At 55.1% G+C, this 22,551-nt stretch overlaps 1 protein-coding gene across 1 annotated transcript in view; it reads right to left on the bottom strand.

The window, feature by feature from the left end:
* HCN2 (hyperpolarization activated cyclic nucleotide gated potassium and sodium channel 2) overlaps positions 1-21,223 on the bottom strand; it is a 55,041-nt gene extending 33,818 nt beyond the window's left edge. Inside the window, exons 1-2 of the mRNA XM_074978375.1 lie at positions 20,787-21,223; positions 5,465-5,888 (exon numbers count right to left, since the gene is read on the bottom strand). Of these exons, the coding sequence (XP_074834476.1) occupies positions 5,465-5,888; positions 20,787-21,223 (861 nt within the window). The remainder of the gene's footprint in view (positions 1-5,464; positions 5,889-20,786) is intronic.
* Positions 21,224-22,551: the final 1,328 nt, after the last annotated feature.

The raw sequence follows: 22,551 nt of genomic DNA, 5'->3' as shown, positions 1-22,551 counted from the left end.
GGCAGGCCGGCTCTTTCCTGGTGGGATTGCTCGATGCACGGAATCTGCCGCGGTCAACACGGGCATTTCCGCTCCTCTGCCGAGCCTTGCAGCAGCCACAGACTCGGGGCCCCGCCTGCAGGCCAGATTCAGCAGAGGGCAAAGCCGGAGGTGCTGCCCTAAGAACTGGGCGTGACCCCCCAAACCCCACTCTCCCCTTAGGGTGGGGGATGCAGCTTAGATCCCAATGAGGAACCAACAGGCCTGTAGCATGAAGCCAGTGACCTCGCCTGGGCACAGATCCGGAGAAACAGTCTGCCCCTGCCGCTGGCCCCGTGACATCACGTGGATGACATCACATGTGATGTCACAACCAGCCAACCGCACAATGGTCTCTGCAGGCCCCAGTCACCGCAGTGTGCTGAATAAGGTGACCATCCATCCTGTTTTTCCCAGGACAATCCCTTATTTAAGCTAATGGGCTAATTGTCCCAGGTATTGTGGGGATCCGGTTCCCTGGCACCCAGTGTCTTCAGGTGGCAGCCCCGGCTGCCAGGGAGCTCCTCTGCTGGGTGGCTGCCCCATTCCCTGGCACCCCATGGAGGCAGACCCCATTGCTGGTGAGCTCTGCCATGGGGCAGCTGCTTCATTCCCTGGCACCCTCCTGCTGGGAGGCTGCGGAGCCCCCATCCCTGATGCTCCACTGTGGGGCAGCTGCCCCCAATGCCAAGGAGCTCTGACATGGAACAGCAGCCCAGCCCCCATCCCTACAGGCCCGTGTCCCGTATTTGCCATAGGGCAACGTGGTCACCCTAGCGCTGAAGTCTCAGCCTCTGCTCTGCCATGTGTCGGGGAAGGAACTAAATGCCTGAACCCCCATTTTCACAGTTGCTCAGGGCAGGTTTAAAATTTAGGTAAATGCCACCTTGATATTACAAGTGGGGAAACTGAGGCACGGGAGTTACGTTAAAGCCAGGTTTCGAATTGGCAGGGCCTTGCTCTGCGCTCTCACCACTGCCTCCTGCTCCCGCTCGTTCCAATTCCCTTTCCACCTAGAGCCCATTGCTAGAAAATCCCGAACTCAGATGCCCTGTGGCAATGGAAGATAAGCACCGACCCTGCCAGGAGGGGAATGGCCGTGTGCAGTCACAGCCACCGCTTACAGACCTGGCTCAGTGTGCAGGGGGGTTACCATGCACCCTCCGGTAGCTGGACTGGCCGGCTGGACCATGCTGACCAGCCACTGACAGCCACGGCCGTGCGTGCATTGGGGATCACAGATTTGAAAGAGAAGCATGTGGGGTTAGCTGGGCAGCAGACAGCCAAGCACGGTGCACATGGCACCATCCATGCAGGAGGCTGCTAAGACTCCCAGCCCAGAGCCAAGCTCTCAGTGCGTGAGGAGCAGATGCCACGCTGGGTCATGGGAGAAAGCCTGGCATGAGGCCCAGCAAAGTCATCTCCCCAGCAGGCGATCAGGAACCAGGCGGGTGAGCCAGGGCCACTCAGGCAGCCGTCTGAGTCACTCTCTCCGTGAGGCCGATCCGGGTGGAGGCCCAGCCTCGGCTGGGAGATGAAGGGACAGAGGAACAAAGCAGCTGCCTCTCCCCGGGCCCTGCGCCCTGGCAAGGGGATTTGGGGGCGCCCCAGGAACTCAGCTATCCCTGGGCAGGGCTGGGCAGCACTTCATTTCTATCAGTCCCCATCGACGGTGGGCCAGAGCCTGACTTCCAAGGTCACCTCCAGGAGCCAGGGAGTCCCAAAGCCTAATTCCCTGCAAAAATTACCCACCGCCAGCCGCAGCGAGGAGGGCACCTCTCCAGCTAAGCTCGCCGGAGGCCAGTGGTTTGCAGCCCTGGCTGGCCACAACCTTCAAAGCTTAGCTGGGGCGGCTTTTCTGTGCCGTACCAGGCCTCGGGTTTCCGCCTGAGCCGCCTGATCTTGCCAGGCTGGACTGCGGAGGAGATCGGGCAGCCGGGCAGAGCCCAGAGGGGTCTGACTCCTGAGCTGGGCGGCTCGGTAACTCCTCAGTCCACCCCACCCCACCCCGCTCGGAAAGGGGTGACCTGCCGGGAGCCAGGGCTGCCTCTGCACCCAGCTCGCTCCCTGGGCAGCCAGAGGGATGCCTGGGAGCCGCTGGTAATTCACGGCCCATTTGGGTCCTGCCCGGCTCAGAGAGCAGCGGTGCCAGGGGCGGGCTCACTCAGACAGCGCTCCTGCCACAGCACGGCACTGGCATGGCACGGCACTGCACTGGCACGGCGCGGCACAGCACGGCACCGGCAGTGCCCAAACCCAAGGAGCTCAACATGGACGCGCACAGGCAACTCACACAGCCCAGCGCTACACACACCGACAACTGACACAGCCCCCGTGTGCGCACACAGCCCAGCGCTACACACACCGACAACTGACACAGCCCCCGTGTGCGCACACAGCCCAGCACTACACACACCGACAACTGATACAGCCCCCATGTGCGCACACAGCCCAGCACTACACACACCGACAACTGACACAGCCCCTGTGTGCGCACACAGCCAACACTACACACACCGACAACTGACACAGCCCCCGTGTGCACACACAGCCCAGCGCTACACACACCGACAACTGACACAGCCCCCGTGTGCGCACACAGCCCAGCGCTACACACACCGACAACTGATACAGCCCCCGTGTGCACACACAGCCAACACTACACACACCGACAACTGACACAGCCCCCGTGTGCGCACACAGCCCAGCGCTACACACACCGACAACTGACACAGCCCCCGTGTGCGCACACAGCCCAGCGCTACACACACCGACAACTGACACAGCCCCCGTGTGCACACACAGCCAACACTACACACACCGACAACTGACACAGCCCCCGTGTGCGCACACAGCCCAGCACTACACACACCGACAACTGACACAGCCCCCGTGTGCGCACACAGCCCAGCACTACACACACCGACAACTGACACAGCCCCCGTGTGCGCACACAGCCAACACTACACACACCAACAACTGACACAGCCCCCGTGTGCACACACAGCCCAGCGCTACACACACCGACAACTGACACAGCCCCCGTGTGCGCACACAGCCCAGCATTACACCGACAACTGACACAGCCCCCGTGTGCGCACATAGCCAACACTACACACACCGACAACTGACACAGCCCCCGTGTGCGCACACAGCCAACACTACACACAGCAGCAGCTGGTGCGCTCTCCCACACACCCAGCCTAACACAACACAAAGACAACTAGTATGGTTCCCCACGCGCGCGCGCGCACACACACACACACACACACACACACACACAGAGCCTATCGCTACACCCCCAGAGAACGGATACATCCCTGCCCTCCCCAGCCTACTGATACATATACCAGCATCCGATACACACCCCAACAACTGACACACCACACAGAGCACAGCACTTTGTGTGCCAGCAACTGTGCACACACCGGCAACTGCTACACACACCAGCAACTGGCACTTGCATCTTACATGCAGGCAGAGTCATGGCCCAGCTTGCCCCCACCCCCCCCCGCCACAGCACAGTGCTGGGGAGGCAAGAAAAATGCAACAACGAATCCCCCCAATGGGGAAACTGAGGCAGAGCAGAAGGAGGGATGTGCTCAACGTCACATCAGTGGCAGGGGTTCTCCGGGCTCCCAGCCCAGTGCTCAGTTCACTCGCCCTCACTGCTCCTGTGCACGAGGGTGTGAATGCACACCAGCCAGCTCCTGCATCTAGACACATGCACACCCAGCCACCAGGCTGACACACAAAGGGATGGCACACCCTTATCAGACATGCACTCCGGGTGTATGCTGAACCCGCACGCACTCTGCAGACACCTGGGTATTAGACTGTGAGTTTTCCAGGGCAGGGCCCGGTTTTTGGTTCTGTACGTACAGCACCTAGCACTCTGGAGGCTGAGCCATGAGCTGGGCTGCTGGATGCTACAACACCACCAGCAAGTAACAGCAGCGATCAGGAGCAGCTCTGTCACGGCTGGCATCTTAGTTACCCATTTTCAAGCCCAGCTGTTTCCCTACGGAACTGGCAGGATCCCGGGTCCTGGGGTAGGGGTGGCTGCTGGGATGAGAAGGCGTCTCTCAGCATCACTGGGGACTGATTGGAAGGACAGATCTGCCCAAGGCAAAGGGAGCCTCAAATGACACCACCCCAAAAATATACCCAGCGTAAATCTGGGGCAAGCCCCTGCTCTGGACTCAGACACAGAGCCCCATGCGGAAGGCTGGGGGGTTTGACCTGCCGAGCTGCCGCCACCAAACCCACCCCACAAAAACTTGGGCAGCTGGGCCACCAGACACATCCGAATCCTCCCCACAGCCTCTCCAGCTGGGGGCGGCAGCTGGCTGCTCGCGGTGGCACTAAGGGGGAGAGGGTTGGTGCGTGGAGTTCGGGGCGCTAAAAGCACAGGAGGGGGGCAGAGATCATGAGACCTGAACAGACCTCTGCTCTGCTGCTGCACAGCAGCCCTGCTCAGCGGCCAAACGCAGGCACCCCAGTGGTTGGCATCCATTCATCGGCAACCGCTGGGACTGGGGTGCTGGGAGCAAGGAGGGATGCAGGGGTAGTACACGGGGGGGCGGAGGGGGCAGGGCGTTTAACACCAATCCACACTGGCCACAAGCTGAACGAGGACGGGAGGGTGTAGAGACAGGGCGTCAGGACTCCTGGGCTCTGCCCCCACCTCGGACACACCTTCCGGGCGTGTGCCTCAGTTTCCCAGCTCTGGCGGGGGACGTCACCACCATGGCTACCAGGAGCCTAAGCGGAGGTTGGTAAAGCTCTCAGAGCCCATAAACAACACGTTAGATCAATGGCTCCCAACCTTCTCACTAGGGCAAACCCTCAGTCACCCCCTGCCATTCACAGGCCTCCAGTCACACCCCCACAACCATTCGCAGGCCCCCGTCAAAACCAATTCTAGCCACGCTGTACGCTTCATGAAATGACAAGGGAAGCCACAGCCTCGATTTCCGGACACTGACTCACAACGTGACTGGAAGAGATTGAATTTAAAAAGAATAATTGACCGTAACTTTGCAATTCGTTTAAAACTTATTTTCTATGATCATTTTTCTCTGTCTTTTATTTTATTCACAGACCCCCCTGCAATGGCCTCATGGAGCCTCAAGGGTCCGTGGGCCTCCCAGGTTGGGAACCAGTGTGCTAGACTCAATCCCATGATTACTGTGAGGGAAAGACAAGCCAGGCTGGGCGGTTGTACCAGCAGCAGCCTGTCATCACCATCTGAGGGCCTGGGTGAAATGAGTTTGCCAGGTCTCAGCCCGGTCCTAGCGGGCTGGTGCTCACACCAGCCAAACCCACCGTGGCTTTGGCGAAGGGCCGAGGATACGGGCTCTTTGGCTGCACGGTGGAGAAAGGGAATGCAGCCCAGCTGGCCTCCGAGACCAGCCTGTGTCCCGGTCGCTGCTGTGCCCCTTACCTCTTCCCACTGGTGGATGTAGCGAATGAGCCGTGAGAGTCGCAGCAGGCGCAGCAGGCTGAGGATTTTGGTGAAGCGGACGATGCGGAGGGCCCGGGCTGTTTTGTACACCTCTGAATCTATGCCCTTCTCCACGATGAGGAAAATGTAATCCACAGGGATGGAGGAGACAAAATCCACCACGAACCAGGTCTTCAGGTACTTCTTCTTAATCCTGTCCGGGTCCAGGATGATATCCGTGTTGTCCTCGATGACGATCCCCGTCCGGAAGTTCAGCACCAGGTCCATGAGGAAGAAGGTGTCGGAGACCACGTTGAAGACGATCCAGGGGGCCGTGGTCTCCTCTTTGAAGAAGGTGATACCCACTGGGATGACGATGAGGTTGCCCACCATGAAGAGAAGCATCGTGAAGTCCCAGTAGAACCTGGAGAGGGAACGCAGAAGGAGACATCACTGACAAGTTCCCCTGCGCCCCAAAGCGGTCGCCTGCCTTTTCGGGAGCTCTGCAGGGGCGGGAAGCTGGGTGGGGGAGATGGAGCTGGCCTCTGCCTTGCCAGGGGAGGAGACATCTTGAATGGGCAGAAAGCTTCTCAGCCCCAGAGGAGAAAAACTCCCTGTGGGACCCCAAGCAGTACAGACACCAGTTGATTCACCAGCTGTGCCCCAGAGGAGCGGCCTGGCAGAAGCAGTTAGACACTAAGGTGCCCCTTGGCCCCTTGGCAATGCCAGACAAGCCCTTGCCCTACCTCCCTGACCTCCTCCTCCGCTCCCTGAGGAACCAGCCCCTTCTTCTCCTCTCCCTCAGTGGCCTGTGCTTGTCTGGCTGCCAACACATCCAAACAGCTGGGAAAGTCCCCCCTGCGGGGCAGTCTGCAAGCCCGGAAGCTCTGTGGGGCAGGGGATTTTGTTAATCAAGGTCAAGGCAGGTGTACGGTGTTGGATCAGCATTGGGATTGGACCCTCAACCCGAGGACAGAAGGGAGACAGAGTGGCAGGAAACATAACAAGATCCATCAGCCTGTGGGATCTCCCCTCTCTTGGCAAACCCCACTGTTTGGGGCACCACCAACCAGGCTGGGGGCAGCTCCGCAGGGCCAAGGGGCACAGACCAAACTTCCTGAGCTCTGCACAGCTCCCTCGTCCTTCCTGGGCTGGCTCGAGGTCATGCCGGGAAGACAGTGCCGGAGCGGGGACTAGAACCCAGGAGTCCTGGCTGCCGCTCTTTCCGGCTAGCCCTTTGCAATCGCTTCCCTTCCTTGCGCTGCTTGGGAACAGTCACCAGCTGGATCAGTGCCCTTTGATCCAGGCCCCGGAAGTAGAAACCTGCCCCAAGAGGGGATAGAGACCTAAGACTCCACAAGCCCCATCTCCCAGAGAGACCCATGGAAGGGGGGAAGTGGGGAGGCTGGGAGGAGCACCTGACTCCCTCTTGGAGACCCCTGGGTGCCCTGGGGCACAGTGGTGACCATGACACAGGCTGGCATCTTGCATGGCAATTTATTCAGGTGCTGTTGCCTCCAGAGGGAGGCTGCGACGGAGCCCTCCCACCCAAGCTGCTGGTCACAGGCTGGTTTGAATCACGTACAACTGCAGCTTGAGCCAAAGCTTCCTGCAACCGCTGCCAGAGGGAGGAGGAAGAACTGGGGTCCACTTGGCCTCCCCTGCCCCTGCGTTTCCTTCCCATCCCGGCAACGACCTTCTGCAAGGTCGAAGCAGAGAGTCCCACGACCTAACAGCCGTGTGCTGCTCCTGTCTCCTGGCTGACAGGGGCCAGCCTCTCCGGGAGCACACCAGCCTTCTGCAGAATAGTCATACATCTACATGGGGGTGGTGGGTGGGCAGAAATAATGCAGGGGGTTTAAGAGCCCAATGCAAAAGAAAACCACATGGACAACCCCTCCCTAGCCGCCCCACACAGGCACCAAGGAACGCGACCTCCTTGCATTCCCCTACTCCCCATCTGCCTAGCCCCAGGGATCCCCGAGCCATCAGCTGTATCAGCTAATTCCCAGCATCTGGTTCTCGCACCGCAGAGACCCGGCTCAATGAGGTAATGATACCGGGCAGGCTGTGCTCTTTGCTGGCACATGCGGGTCGGCTACTCCATGGAGCCTGGTTTTCTGCATGGGAGATGGCGCGCGTCTCATTGCTTCATCTAATTACTGTCTTTACAGCCATTTGTGTGTGCCGTCCCTGGGGGCCCGTCGTCACACAGAGGGCTCGAGGCCACAGGACAGGCTAAAGCCCGGGATCGGGGAGGAGACAGGCAGTGGCACTGTTTGCTGAGGAGCTGGAGTGGGGTTGGGGGCTGGCTCTCACACACGCATGCCTCTTCCAAAGGGAAAAGCAGTTCTGCCTTTGCAGCCAACTCTCTGCCCTTTCGCCTGACGTTTCCATGGCAACTGCGAGTGATGTCACAGCCGCAGTAGTTGTGACTTCAGAGCACAGCTCATTGCCAAGGTCCACCTTCACTTATCCCCCAGCGGAGGCAGAGAGAACGTCCGCCGCTGAGATGAGAGGGAGGCAGTGAAGGCTAGTGGAGTCACATTGGGGGCTGGGTTTTAGTCCCTGCTCTGCCACAGCCTTCCTACACATCCTTGGGCATGTCACCTAATCTTGCTCTGCTTTGGGATCATCCTCAGGCCAGTCAAAGAGGCAGCAATGGGTGGCAAGCAAGCTCCACTGGGACCTCCTCGTGGAATGAGTAGGGGCTGGCAATTCTGCCTCCCTAGAGGCCAGAGGCTCACCCTGATTAGTGCATATAGTCTCGGCGGAGCCCCGTGCCCCAGGTGCGATCCCCAACAGACACCTGAGGCACAGAGAGGGAATCAAACACCAGCCTCCCAAGCTTCAGCGTAGCCCCTGGACCACAAGCCCATCACCCCCCCCTTCAAAATCCCAGGGGGCCTCAGAGTTCAGCGAATGCTGCGGGGGGGGGAGACTGACAGAGGCAACAGGCCCCAAAGGCTGCTTAACAAACCCACAAGCCATCAAGTCCTCCTGCCTCCAATTCCACCAGCGAGAGCCAAACTCGCGCCTAAGACTCCCAAGGTTAGTTCTGCCTGGTGACTTTGCAGCACACACCAAGGGATTCCAGGGCACCGGGTGGAACAAAACTCTCTCTCCTTGCCTCGGCAGGCAAGCTACGCACGCAGGCGTGTGTCTGGCTCACAGCTTGGCCAGCACGGGCCACGCGCCGCATCTCCCACAGGCAGCCCTGTTAGCGCACCCCCAAGAGGCCCCCCCTTGGCGTTCGCTGGCATAGACAATCCCGGACGGCAGTAATCAAGATACAATGCTCTCTGCTGCTGCCTGGCTGCAAGGTGAGTGACAGAGGTGACTGAGATTATTCACACAGAGGCCATGAGTGGCGTGGGCAGACCAGTTTGGCACCTGCCCGCACTGGAAGGCCTGTGGGGGCGGGGCGGGACAGGGAGGAAATGGCTGAGAGAAAGAAGAAATCCTCTACAAGGACAGAAAAGGATAGGTGCATGTCCTCCATTGCTAGCCAGGAACAGAGCTCCCTGTTAATCCTTCCGAGCCAAACATTAAATGTTTTATGGACAATTCATTGAGTCTAATGCCACCAGCGTTCCTGGTAAGCCGAGCACTTGAGCCGCTGCCCAGGAGAGATTCAGGGGCTGCCCAGCTGATTAGCAGAGTGTTCACAGCTAGCAACGTGTGTTCTATAGGTGGTGCACATCTGCGCATGCATCGGTGCATGTAACAAAATTTATTCTGCCCACAGACAGAAAAAAATTAGAAGGAACATTGAACATCACCACAGAGAGGAAGGGATGTCACGTGATGCAGGGAAGAGAGGGACAGATTCCCCAAAGCAGCTCAGGGACAGATTGCCCAGGGCTCAGCCCGCACAACTGGAGCCAGATTTTCAAAATAACTCCTGCCCTGTGTAGGAGGCCTGTGAGTTCACGAGAGCATGGGGCTCACAGGAGAATCCAGCCCCAGTTCAGTCACCAAGCTGCGTTAGTCTGGATCCGCAAAAACAATGAGAAGTCCTCCGGCACTTTATAGACTAACAGGTGTATTGGGGAATATGCTTTCGCAGGCAAAAGACCCACTTCATCAGGTTCAGGGACTTGCCTAAGATCAGGTAATGAATCAGTGGCAGAGACAGGGGTGCAGCTGAGGAACCACAGCTCTGAACTGTGTGCAGTCCTTTGCATGATTTACACCTCTTGCATGGTAGCACAAGCATCTGGCCTCGCATCTGGAGGTTCCCTACAACAAGGGCTGGCGTTTGGGTAGTGCTTTATACCACCCCAATGCTGCCCCATCACAGGCCTTCCAGCCTTCCTGCAAACCGGGCAAACCACATATCAGGGTTATCCCTCTTCCACTGATGGAGAAACCACAGCACCAGAGAGGTGTCTACAGTCACACAGCAAGTCAGTGACAGAGCTGGGATTAGAACTCTGGACTTCCCCCCTCCCAGTGCTGCCGTCAGATCACTAGACAAGCCGGCACCCAAATGAGGCGAGCTGAGCTGAGCTGAGCTGCTCTCTCTGGTTGCTCTGCTCAAAACCCACCAGAGTGGAGCAGACATCCACCAGCAGGGTGGAGCAGTGTGGAGGGGATCCCCCAACCTCTTTTGAGCTCATTGTATTTATGCTGCAAAGCCCAGCGGAAATCAGCCAAGCAGAGTTCTGAAGAACCACGAGAACATACGCAGGCATCCAGGGCAAAATTCTACTTTGACTCCAATCCCATTGCAACCCTGCTGGAATCAGGACCACACACTGCCCATTGCGACTGACAGACCAGCTCTGCTCCCCTACTGCATTTTAATAAGAGCTATCCTGTGTAATCACTTAGCAGAATTAGGAAATATTCCTCAGAGGAAAGCGCATATGTGGAAGAAAGGAGCCATTCCATGCTACTTAAAATATAGCTTTAAAAGCAATTAAAGATAGGATATGATGAGAAATTCTTGGCACTTCTTCCACGAGGTACCCTGCTGCCTGGTCTGCCAGAGACCCTGTGATCAGGAGGGAATACGAGTTTAGGAAGACAACAGATTGTGAGTTCTATGGGTCAGGGTCTGCGCTTTTCTTTTCTTTTTTTGCTGCATTTGCAACATTGTTACAGGCTGGGGGCCGAATGGCTGGCGAAGGAGCAGTGCAGCAGAAAAGCAGCTGGGGATTACAGTGGATGAGAAACTGGACATGAGTCAACAGTGTGCCCTGGTAGCCAAGAAGGCTAATGGCTTATTGGGGTGCATTAGAAGGAGCATTTCCAGCAGGTCTAGATAAGTGATTATTGCCCTTTATTTTGGCACCGGTGAGGCCACATCTGGAGTATTGCGTCCAGTCCTGAACCCCCCAGTATAGAAAGGATGTGGATGCATTGGAGAGGGTCCAGCCGAGAGCAACCAAAATGATGAGGGGGCTGGAGCACATGACCTAGGAGGAGAGGCTGAGGGATTTGGGTTTATTTAGTTTGCAGAAGAGAAAAGTGAGGGGCAATTTGATAGCAGCCTTCAGCTTCCTGCAGGGGGCTCTAAAGAGGATGGTGAGAGGCTGTTCTCAGTAGCGAGGGTTGGCAGAACAAGGAGCAGTGGTCTCAAGTTAGTCGGGGAGGTCTAGGTTGGATATTATGATAAACTATTTCCTTAGGAGAGCGGTGAAGCACGGGAATGCGTTACCGAGAGAGGTGGTGGAATCTCCATCCCTAGAAGTTTTTAAGTACTGGCTTGACAAAGTCCTGGCTGGGGTGATTTAGTTGGGATTGAGCAGGGGGTGGACTCGAGGACCTCCTGAGGTCCCTTCCAGCCCTAGGATTCGACGAAAACACCTAATGCAAGGTGTCCTGGCCCAGGACAGTGGCACTGCCCCAATACAAATCATACACAGCAGCACCGTCAGTTTCAGTATTACCCCTTTACCACCATTTCCTGAGAACTTGTCCCAGCGGGTTGAGTTCTAAACTCCCATGGTGCGAGAGCCCACTAAGAAGTTGGTGCTAATCCTTCTAAATTTTGCCACTGGAATTTCAGCCCTGCAGATGCAACAGCATGTCAAGCCCTATATGCTTAAGAACCACTGATGCAGAGGAAGACAGGGCCCCACACTGTACATATTAGGAGCCAACACAGAGCTTGAACCCAACCCCATTGCCATAACAAGCACTGCTTCTAGGATGTATTAAGAGGAGCATTGTAAGCAAGACATGAGACGTCATTCTTCTAATGAGGCCTCAGGTGGAGTACTGTGTCCCATTCCGAGCATCCCGTCAGGAAAGATGTGGACAAATTGGAGAAAGTCCAGAGGAGAGTAATGAAAATGATTAAAGGTCTAGAAAACACGGCCCCTGAGAGATGATGGAGAAACATTGGAATTGTTTTGCCTGGAAAAGAGAAGACCGAGGGGGACATGATAAGAGCTTTTGAGGACATATAAGGTTGTTACAAGGAGGCAAAAGAAAAACTGTTCTCGTTAACCTCTGATGATAGACAAGAAGAAACGGACTTTAACTGCAGCAAGGGCAGCTTAGTCAGAATGTTAGGAACATCCTCCTAACCGTCAGGGTGCATAAGCACTGGAATAAACTACCGAGGAAGGTTCTGCACACTCTGTCATCAGTGTTCCCTGTAAGCTGGGCACTTGGGCAGCCATCCAGGTGAGTGTTAGGTGCTGTGCTGCTGATTAGCAGAGCGCCCACAGCTGACAGTGTGTGTTTCTACTGGTGCTGCACATCCATGCATGCCCTGCTGCACGTAAAATTTATTCTGCATATGGATGAAAAAAATGAGGGGAACCTTGTCCATCTCTAGAGTGTTTTAAGAGCAGGTTAAACAACCACCTGTCAGGAATGGTCAAGATAACATTCAGTGGACTGGAAAAGATCATCTTTCATGGTCCTTTCCAGTCCCACGAGTTTCTCTGATTCCTCCTGGGCCGAAAGCTGAAGCTCATTCGAATTCAGCACCATGGACAGCTCCCCATGGTCAGCATTTCAGAGCCGAGACCATTTGTAAACTAAGCCCCAGCACCAGAATGCCGGAGACAGTGAGCCATTCCAATGGTGGAAATTCTTTCCATCCCAGGCTAGAATTTGCTTCATTACCGGAGCGCAGAAAGGAGACATTTTAGGGTGAGTCAAGAGAGTAAACAAGCGACACGTGCCGGTTCTTTCCCATCTGTTACACAAGTCATCCCTCACTACCATTAACCAATTCAACATTTAATTAGCCAGGGTGCTGCTTGAAAGTGAATGGCCATCAGGATACATAAGGATTTTAAAACAATGAGAAGTCCTGTGGCAACTTGTAGGCTAACAGCTTTATTGGAGAATAACCTTTTGCGGACAAAGATGCACTTTGTTATGTGCATCTGGCGAAGTGGGTCTGCCCACAAAAGCTTAGGCTCCTATAAATCTGTTAGCATATAGGGTGCCACAGGACTTCTTGTTGTTTTTGCAGATACAGGCTAACACAGCTACCCCCGATAAGGATTTAAAGACACAAAGAGCAAGGTTCTGGTTTTCAGGGGGTGCTGAGTACCCACATCTTGCACTGCCAACCCACTTGCTCTGTGGGAGATCAGCAATGTTACCTCTAATTTTTATCATCTGGGGCAGAATAAATTTTGTTGTGTGCACCCAGGTGGGTGTGGATGTGCACCACCCATAGAAACACACGCGCCGGCTGTAGGCGTTCTGCTAATTAGCTCAGTGGCACCTGCATCTCTCCTGGGCAGCTGCTCAAGCACCCAGCTTACAGAGAACACTGGTGTTCAGCACCTTTTAGATTAGGCCCTCAGGCCAAAAGTATCAGACCCAGTTACCTAAGGTTGGGTGTATTCTAGACATGAAAAATCGATCCTAGATATAAACAATTCCAGCTACCACAATTGTGTAGCCAGAATTGATGTATCTTGGATCGACTTACCTGGCTGTCCACACCGAGGAAGGTCGACAGGAGAAACTTTTCCATTGACCTTCCTGACTCCTTGCAAGAATGCAGAGTGCCGGGGTCGACTATTGAGCTCTGCCACTTCAATTTCCCACGTCCCCACTAATCACGTGAAATCGAACCCTGGAAGACTGATCCTGACCAGGTTGATTTCCCAGGAAGCAGAGACGTCCCCTTAGATTTTGCTCCTAAATCCACAGAGGCCCCGCGTAAAAACAGCCTGTATTTGCGAAGTGCTGCCCGCTTGCAAATCTAACTGACATTAACGGGAGCAATGGGCCGCCAGCGCTTTTGAAAAATGGCGTCAGACCACTTTCGGAAAGGGGGTTTAGGAACCTGAGTGTGGGAACCAGGCTTGAAAAGTCTGGCCCAAGGGTCTGCGATACAGTGAAGCCTACGTTATGAAACTCAGTCTCAAAATAGCCGCATACCCGTGGATTCCAGCACAGCTGTGTGCCACATTCCATTACACTCCTCTGATGAGGAGACCCAATTTCCTTTACGGAGCCTTAGGGGGGTTGCCGGCTGCTTTCTCAGCAGTCATCAAAAAAAAGATTCCCAAGCCTTTCAAAGGTGTCATGTCAATGTTCCGTCAGTACGGCCACTTTGCATTAAGGCAGAATCACCAAGGAGAACTGTAAAACCCAGTTCATCGAAGTGGGGGGTGGGTCCCCTAGGAGGGGGGAGCTGAAATTTCCTAATGGGGGACACAGTGGCTGGGTCTACACGTGCCCCTCCCTTTTGAAAGGGGCATGTTAATGAGCAGGTTCGAAAGATGCCAATGAGGCGCTGCAATGAATATGCAGCGCCTCATTAGCATAATAGCAGCCAAACTGGTTCGAAAGTGCAGCTTTTCCAATCGCGCGCCGCCCGTGGAGACGGGACCTTCCGAAAGGACCCCCCCAGTTTTCGAAAGCCCTTCTTCCAATCACAGATAGGATATTCATTGCAGCGCCTCATTAGCATCTTTCGAATCCGCTCATTAACATGCCCCTTTTGAAAGAAAGGGGCACGTGTAGACACAGGGAGCATGAATAAGCTGCCTAAAAAGATTGTGAATTCTCCATCACTGGAGATATTTAAAAGCAGGTTAGACAGACACCTGTCAGGGATGGCAGATGGTGCTTGGTCCTGCTGTGATGGAAGGAGATTAGACTCGATCTCTCGAGATCCCTTCCCGTTGTAGTGTTCTGTGATTGGCTGCTGGCTCTCAGGCTTTACCATCTCATTTCAAATGCTGAAATCTGCCACTGTCACTGTTTTCATGTCTGTGGAGTCACATCTCTCTACTGACTAATAATGTGTTTACATTCTACAGGCTTCTTCCCTTACACATGCCAAACGCGGGGGGAGAGGGGGTGTTTCATCTGAACATAACCGAAAATTCCGTCCGTTTGGATGGCAGCAGACAGGTGGGGGGGCCCTGCCAACTGCAGCGATGAAAAGCGGGACCCAACGTAAAAAGTCAGCTCATCCAGTCTCGGCTCACAGAACGAGGCGCTCATAAATAAGTAGCTGCGATGTCATTTTGAAAAAACCACTGCCCCAGAAACACAGACCAGACTCCTGGGGAAGTTCCTACATTTCACACAGGAGTTTGCAGGCAGCCAGCACAGCGCCGGCTGGGAAAACGACTGGATCAGCAGCTGCATGCTTTGCCGCATCAGAAGCCACATGGGCACCTTGCCATGGGTATAAAGGCGTCTGCTAATTGGCACAAAATTGTTTATCTAAAACACGCACCTGCCATAACAGGTGCTCTGAGGCATCCCTGCCTGGCAGAGCCACAGCCGTGGCCTCCCCAGCAGGATCTCATCCAGAAATAAAAACCTGCGGTGTGGCCAAGGTGATTTCCACTCTGAGCTTGCAGGGACATCGGGGTGTGGAGTAAGATAATGAGATTCCCAGTCATTCCTGGGACAAGGTTCGATCGTCAAGGTGAACTCCAAGTATCTCTGGGCCAGACAATCCCAAAGCGCACGCGCACGCACGCATGCACACACACACAGAGTTGCTGCTGCAACTAACTGACTCACCCAAAGCCTATTGCTTTCATGTCTAATGTTCCCAGGTTGTATGCAAGCTTCAGAGAGTAAACCACGCTCTGTCTACTAGAAATCTGAATGCACCCTAACATGGGGGCATATTGTCCCATACTGAGCCACAGTGGGCTTTGCTGCACCTTCCCCTGTAGCATCTAGCACTGGCCCCTGTCAGAAACAGGGTACTGTACCAGCTGGAGCTTGTATCTGGCCCAGTACCTTTGTTCCTAGTGGCTGGATGTAAAAGTCTCTGGTAACAACGCTTTGTGTCTTGTAGTACCTTATAGCCACAGATCTCTAAGCATTTAACAAACTGTTTTGGTGTATTACATCTCCTGGCCTGCTTATGTCTCAGTTTTACAGAGGGATAAACTAGAGCTTAGAGAACGTACACAATTTGCCCAAGCCTGTTGCAGAACTGGGGAAAGAACCCAAGAATCCTGATGCTGAGTTACCTGCCCCTGATTAGCTTTATCATTTCCTTCAGCTGGGGATGACAGCACTAATGGGACATTTTTAAAACGGCAACAGGTACAGGAAGTCAGTGGAGATGGAGAAACAGGACAGATCAAGACAGCACGTCCCTGCATGGGGCAATTCTGCATTGTACGTTTCAGCATGTAACTGACAAGGCTTTTATCAGATTTGCCACTAGTGATACAAAACAGCCACCCATGTGGCCTCTTCATAATTCAATATTTGTGTAAATAGGAATTTTAGCATATCTCCCCCTCTTGCCTTGCACATGAATAATTAGCAAGCTCTGCCTGTGATGAGATGCATTCTGCAAATGGGTGCGATTATGAAGGCATGTCACATCTGCGGAGGGTAATGATTTCATCTGAAGATGAGGAGATGGATTTTGCAGGGAAAAATATATGGAGATACACATCTCATAGAGCTGGAAGGGACATGGGGAGGTCACTGAGTCCAGTCCTCTGCCCTCTTGGCAGGAGCAAGGACCATTCCAGACAGGTTTTTTTTAAAACATCCTAAACAGCCTCAAGGATGGAACTCACAACCGTGGGCTTAGCAGGCCAATACTCAAATCACTGAGCTACCCCTTCCCCCTGTGTCACTAGAAACATATTCTCCTACCCTGAATGCAATTTTGGGAAGAGAAGAGAGAAATATCAGTTGGTATAAGTGTTGATGTGTAGAGGAGAAAGAAAATAAAACCACATCTGTATGCATCTTGATATGCTTTCTAAGAAAAACCTCTCTCGATTGTGCAGTCTGTGCGTACATGAAGCAGATCTATGGAGGATTTTAATTATATTTATTCCAGCGGCACCTAAATACCCCTGCTGAGAGTGGAAGTAATAGTGCTAGATTCTGCATAAATACCTACCAAATGAGTCCCTATCCACTCAGGGTTAACAGCCTAAATAAATAAAACAGACAAAGGGTGGGAGGGGGGAAATTCACAGAGAGAGGAAGCATCATGTACCTCACCACATAGCAGGTTGGTGGCCGAACGGGGATCCCAACCCAGACTTAGGCTTGGTCTACACTAGGGAGTTAAGTCAATTGCAGATAAGCAAGTTTAGCTACAACAGTTGCATAGCTAGAATCAACTTATCCACAATCCACTTATCGGCTGGTCTACACAGAGTGAGGTTGATGGGAGAAACTTCCCCTCAAACTCCTTTACTCCCTGCGATATTGAGGAATGTTGCAGTTGACTGCCGACCACAGATACTTCAATTTCACATATTCCTACCAGGCATGCAAAATCAAACTCTGGAAGATCGATCTTCCCAGTTACTATAGAGGTACCCTGAGTTCTTTGCTCTACACCATGGGTGTTCCAACCTTTTGGCTTGCCTGGGCCGCCTTGAGTGAAGATAGTCTTGGGCCGCGTACAAAATATATAATATAGTTAATGTATATAAATCACATAACAATGTTAAAAGTTTATGATCTTGTGGGGCCGCATTACTAGCTGTTGAGGGCCGCATGCGGCCCGCGGGCTGCAGGTTGGACATGCCTGCTCTACACATTGCTTACCGGAAGGCCTTCTATGATTGAAGAACAGCACAACAAACAACAGATAGATTCTGTCCCCCAATTCTGACACTGACTCACTGCATAACCTTGGGCAAATCTCTTAGTCCCCTGTTGTGCAACGAGCTCTGAAAGAGCAGACCATTGTGCCCCTGCAGAACTGCCCTGGCATCCGGAGTTTCCGTATCAAGCACGTGGATTTGCTGACACAGAGCCTATTGCAGAAGCAGGGACTTCAGTGTCCTGCCTTCCATAAAATGGGCGAGAGAAGGAAGAACCATTGCACAGGGGAGCTGGGACGCACAATGCGCAGTGTTTATTTGCAGAGCGCTGAAGGAAAAACTCTACCAAAGTGCCAGGCGTTGTGTGTTCCCGCCTCTTGTTCAAACACAGTTTAAAAGGAATGCTTCAAAATGGTTACCCTGTGAGAAACAGCCTGTGGGGAGCAAGCGAGTCCCTCAGGGCTCCATTAATTCCCAATTCTTTTAAACACATTGCCACCGTGATCTCATTACAACAAGGTCAATACAGGCAATGGAGATGACATTACAATGTCAGGATGAAACAAACAGATGTCAATGCACGTTATCCTCTAATACCATTTAAACGCACCGCTGCAGATAACAGAACAAAGCTGCGGGTGAACGCGACAGATGGAAGGAAGGGGAGGGAGGGCGGGAGAGAGAGACCCTCAGGGGCAGATTCTGACCTGGAATTGAATTGATTTCTATAGATGTGATCCTTCCTCTCTACACTGGTGTAAATCATGCTCTTTATGCTAGCAGCTTATTCTGCATTAATGCCTCAGGACAAATGATGTGTAGCAGTAATTGACCAGGAGGGGAAAGGTACTGCTAGCAGCTCCTGAGACGCAGCTAAAAAGATTAATGCCCTACAGGTTGTTAGACTGAGATTGGTGAAGACCACATACACCAGGGAGTTTTTCTTCCGAATATCTCCGTCACGTTCCAGCAATCCAGCATATATGATTCCTTCTTTACAAGGGTCCCCCTCTGTGTTCCTTGTAAGCTGAGCACTTGGGCAGCCACCCAGGAGAGTTTCAGGCGCCACCCAGCTGATTAGCAAAGTGCCTGGAGCAGGCAGCGTGTGTTTCTATTGGTGGTGCACTTCAGTACTTGCCCTGAGGCATGTAACAAAATTATTCCACCCATGCATGGAAAATAATGCAATAAATAGAAGAAACACAGATCACCAACCAGACAGCCTGTTCCTTCAAAAAACAAGGACAACCTCTCCCTATGTCTTTGTACAGCTCCTTGCACCATGGGGCCCCAATCTTGTAGCACACAAATAATAAGTGAGACTCTCCTGAACCCCCACTTTGGGAATTCAGTTGAATCATCTCTTGAAATGCCCATATCAACAGAGAGAAAGCAGGAGCAGAACCACTAAGGGAATAAAACAGCCCACTGTTTCAGGAGCCAAGGTTAACCCAGCGCTGCAACAGAGGGGCTTGAACTAACCGCAAGACTTTCTGTCCTCTGCATGGGCCTCTCCATCTCCTACTCTCCATCGGTGGAGACAGCCTGCATCGCTGTCAGAGCTCCAGCTACCTCTCACCTGCAAAATCCTGCCAGAGGGAGATGCAGGTAGAGATGCAGACAGGGAAGGAGCAATAAAATGGTACCTACGCCTGGCTGAGCACTCGGATATTGGGTGACAGCTGCATCCTTTTGCCTTGAGGAACGTGGGTCGGTCATGGAGAGAAAGTTGCAACCCCCTCACCATCGCTGCACAATTTTTTGAGCAGACCCTGCCTCCCTGCCACCAGCTTGTGTAGAGCGATGGAAGCACCAGGGCCATTCGAAGGGGCTGGGAGAGGAGGTCGGTGGGGGGGAGGGGGACGGCTCACGCACAACACGCCAGAGAGAAAGGACACAAACACTGCAGCAGTAGCTTGCATTCTGCGCTGCACACTGGGGCTCCAGGCCCCTGGTGCTGAGTGAAAACCACACTGAGAAGCCTCAGCACCGGGGACCCACCTTCACGCACCCTGGAGAATTAAAGCTAGTAACATGATCTGGCCTCCTTGGAAGATCTTGTAGTGCAGGAGACGATGTGGGGGGAGTCACGCACACAAAGCTGCTGCATCACGGATGCTTAAATAAGAGGGCAGACCGGATCCTGACTACTGTTAAGCCCACCCCACCGTGGACTTCTCAGCTCCCATGGCCAGCACTGTACCAAGGGCAGAGAGAAGCCAGTTGCTCTGAGAGGAGCAGTTCTTCTGCACCGGCTGTGGCATGTTAGACTGAGAGGGGAGGCTTTCATGGCCCACTGGGCTGGGCTGTACTTTACTCCTGCCCCTTGCAGCTGCCTTCCCCTTCGGTCTCCCTGGGTCCGACTCTGCCGGGGAAGGTGGGTGTTTCTGGCTTGGCCACAGGCAGCTGGGCTCAGCTGCCTCCTGGATGGAGGAGAAGCCAGAGGCTGTGGAAAGGCTCAGAGATGCCCCTTGTCAAAGGTACCCAGCTTGGGCTCCTCACTCCCTCTCCCCAAGGGAAGCCAAGGCTGGGTGCCTGCTCAGAGAGGGGTCGGCCAGCCCTTGCTGCTGCATCAGGGCTCCTGACCCCCAGCGCCAAACCGGAGGAGAAGGTCTAGAGCAGAGCCCCGGCTCAGAACCTCCACCCGCTAAATGCAGCTCAAGGTGCCCTCTCGCCAAACGCCTCCCGCCCAGCCAGCCACAGGCCTCACCCCTGGAACTGAGCCGCCTCCCCAGGCGAGGGGAGGACCAGTGGGATGCGCCAGCACCAGCTACCACCTGTCCTGCCGCCAGAGGGGGAAGATGCACCAGCCCCCTGCTCCTCCTGCCTCAGGCCCCCATGTCTCTGTGGGGATGGACAGTGCTGCTCTGCCCCCTCAATCTGGCTCCCTGCCCCCTCTCACCCAGGCTTCCCCCCAACTGTCCTGCCCCACAGGGGTCCCCCTTGCCCCCTGGATTTGGGGTCACTGATAATCTAGCCTCCACCCCTGCTCTAAGCACCCCCCGTGGTCTCTCTTCCCCTTCCTGAGAGTCCCCCCATGGAAACCCCCAACCCCAGATTCTTTCTTCCCCCCAGGCTCCCTCCCCCCAAGGCCCCCAGGCTCTCCCCCACCCCAGGCTCTCCCCTTAGTACCCCCCATCCCTAAGCTCTCTCCCTGCCCCCCCAAATCCCCCCAGGCTCTCTCTGCCCCCCCAATCCCGCTAGGCTCCCCCCAGGACTCTGCCCCACGGCCCCCCCCACCCCAGGCTCTCCCCTCAGTACCCCCCATCCCTAAGCTCTCTCCCTGCCCCCCAAATCCCCCCAGGCTCTCCCTGCCCCCCCCCCCGGCCGGCCGGCACCTGAAGTCGCTGTAGGGGTGGATGATCCAGGCCCCCGCCGACTTGACCCGCTCCTGCTCCCGCTCCACCGCCTTCTGCGAGCCGAACATCCGCAGCGAGAACTTGTTGACCCCGGGCTGGAGCATCGCCCCGAACTGGCGCTGCATGAAGCTGGCCTGGCTGCCGCCCGGCTCGCCCGCCTCCTCCGCGCCCCCGGGCGAGCCGCCCTCGCCGCCGCCGCTGCACGAGAAGGAGACCTTGGGCTCGCGGGGGGGCTCGGCCCGGCGGCACTCGCCGTTCGGGGAGCCCTTCCCGGCCCGCCCGCTCATGCTGCCGCCCCGCAGCCGCCGCGGCCCGCGCCTGGCGCCCGCCTCCTGCTCCTGCTGCTGCGGCTGCGGCTCCTCCGGGCCCGGCGCCCCCCCGCCGCCCGCCGCCTCCCCGCCGCTGCCCGTCCGCATGCTGCAGCCGCCGCCCGAGAGCCGCAGCCGGCGAGGGGAGGGGAGGGGGGGGGGAGCCCGGGCCGGCCGGGGGCGGGGAGAGGGGCGGAGAGAGCTGGGGGTGGGGGAGAGGGACGGACAGACAAGGGGAAGGAGGCAGGAGGGAGAGACGGACGGACAGACAGACAGACAAGGGGAAGAGGGAGGGAGACAGGAGGGATGGACAGGCAGACAAGGGGACAGGAGGGACGGACGGACAGACAGACAAGGGGAAGGAGGCAGAGGGATGGAGGGAGAGGTGGACAGACAGACAAGGGGAAGAGGGAGGGAGACAGGAGGGATGGACAGGCAGACAAGGGGAAGGGGGGGACTAAAACAAGGGAGATGGAGAGAGAATGCTGGGGAAGGAGGCCGATGGAACTGAGAGAGAAGAAGGGAGTGAAGAGGGTGATGGGGGCAGAGACAGGTGAAGGAGGCGAAGGGACAGAGATTGGAAGGGGGGAGGAGAGGGGAGAGAGAGCTGGAAATTTGGGGAGAGAGAGGGACAGACAGACAGACAAGGGGAAGGAGACAGGAGGGATGGAGAGAGGGATGGACAGACAGACAGACAGACAGACAGACAAGGGGAAGGGGGAAGTGTGGCGGGAATGGTGGAGGGAGAGACCCCGAGTGGGTCTACACACCCCAGTTACTTGGAAAGAACCACCCTGGTGTCTGTGCAACACCGCCGCCATGTCTCAGGGATTTCCAAACAGCAGCGATCTGATTTCAAACTAGCTAAACCTCATTGCAGGGGGAATAGCGCCTCTCCTGAAACCGGGCACAGAGCCTGCTTCGAAATAAGCCCCAGCACCTCCAGATGCTCAAAATGCATTTGTGTGCTGCAGCATCAGTCGGAAATCAGCTCTTCCGGAAGAGCTTATTTCGAAACCGGGCCGCTGCATAGACCTGCCCTGGGAGAAGAGGGGGAAGGGACAAAGAGCCAGACGGAGAGGGGAAACGAGAAAAGAGATGGAGGGGGAAAGCTGGGGAGAGAGGGAATGGGACGGAAGGCCTGGAGGGAGGGGAGGGAGGGAGTCAAGAAGAGGGGGAAGGAAGAAGGCGCAGTGAGGATGGGGTGGGATGGAAATCAGGAGACAGGGATAAGGGATGCCTTGGGAGGCAGACCAGTCCTTGCCCACAGACAACCAGCCACCCTGAAGCAAATCCTAACCAACAACTATACACCGCACCACAGTCACTCTAACTCAGGGACACATCCGTGCAACAAACCTCGTTGCCAGCTCTGCCCACATATCTACACCAGCAACACCATTACAGGACCTAACCAGATCAGCCACACCATCCCA

This window comes from Carettochelys insculpta, chromosome 27 (genome assembly GCF_033958435.1).
Source record: "Carettochelys insculpta isolate YL-2023 chromosome 27, ASM3395843v1, whole genome shotgun sequence".
NCBI lineage: Eukaryota > Metazoa > Chordata > Testudines > Carettochelyidae > Carettochelys > Carettochelys insculpta.
The sequence above is the reverse complement of the archived record's forward strand: the minus strand, read 5'-3'. Positions and strand labels throughout refer to the sequence as shown.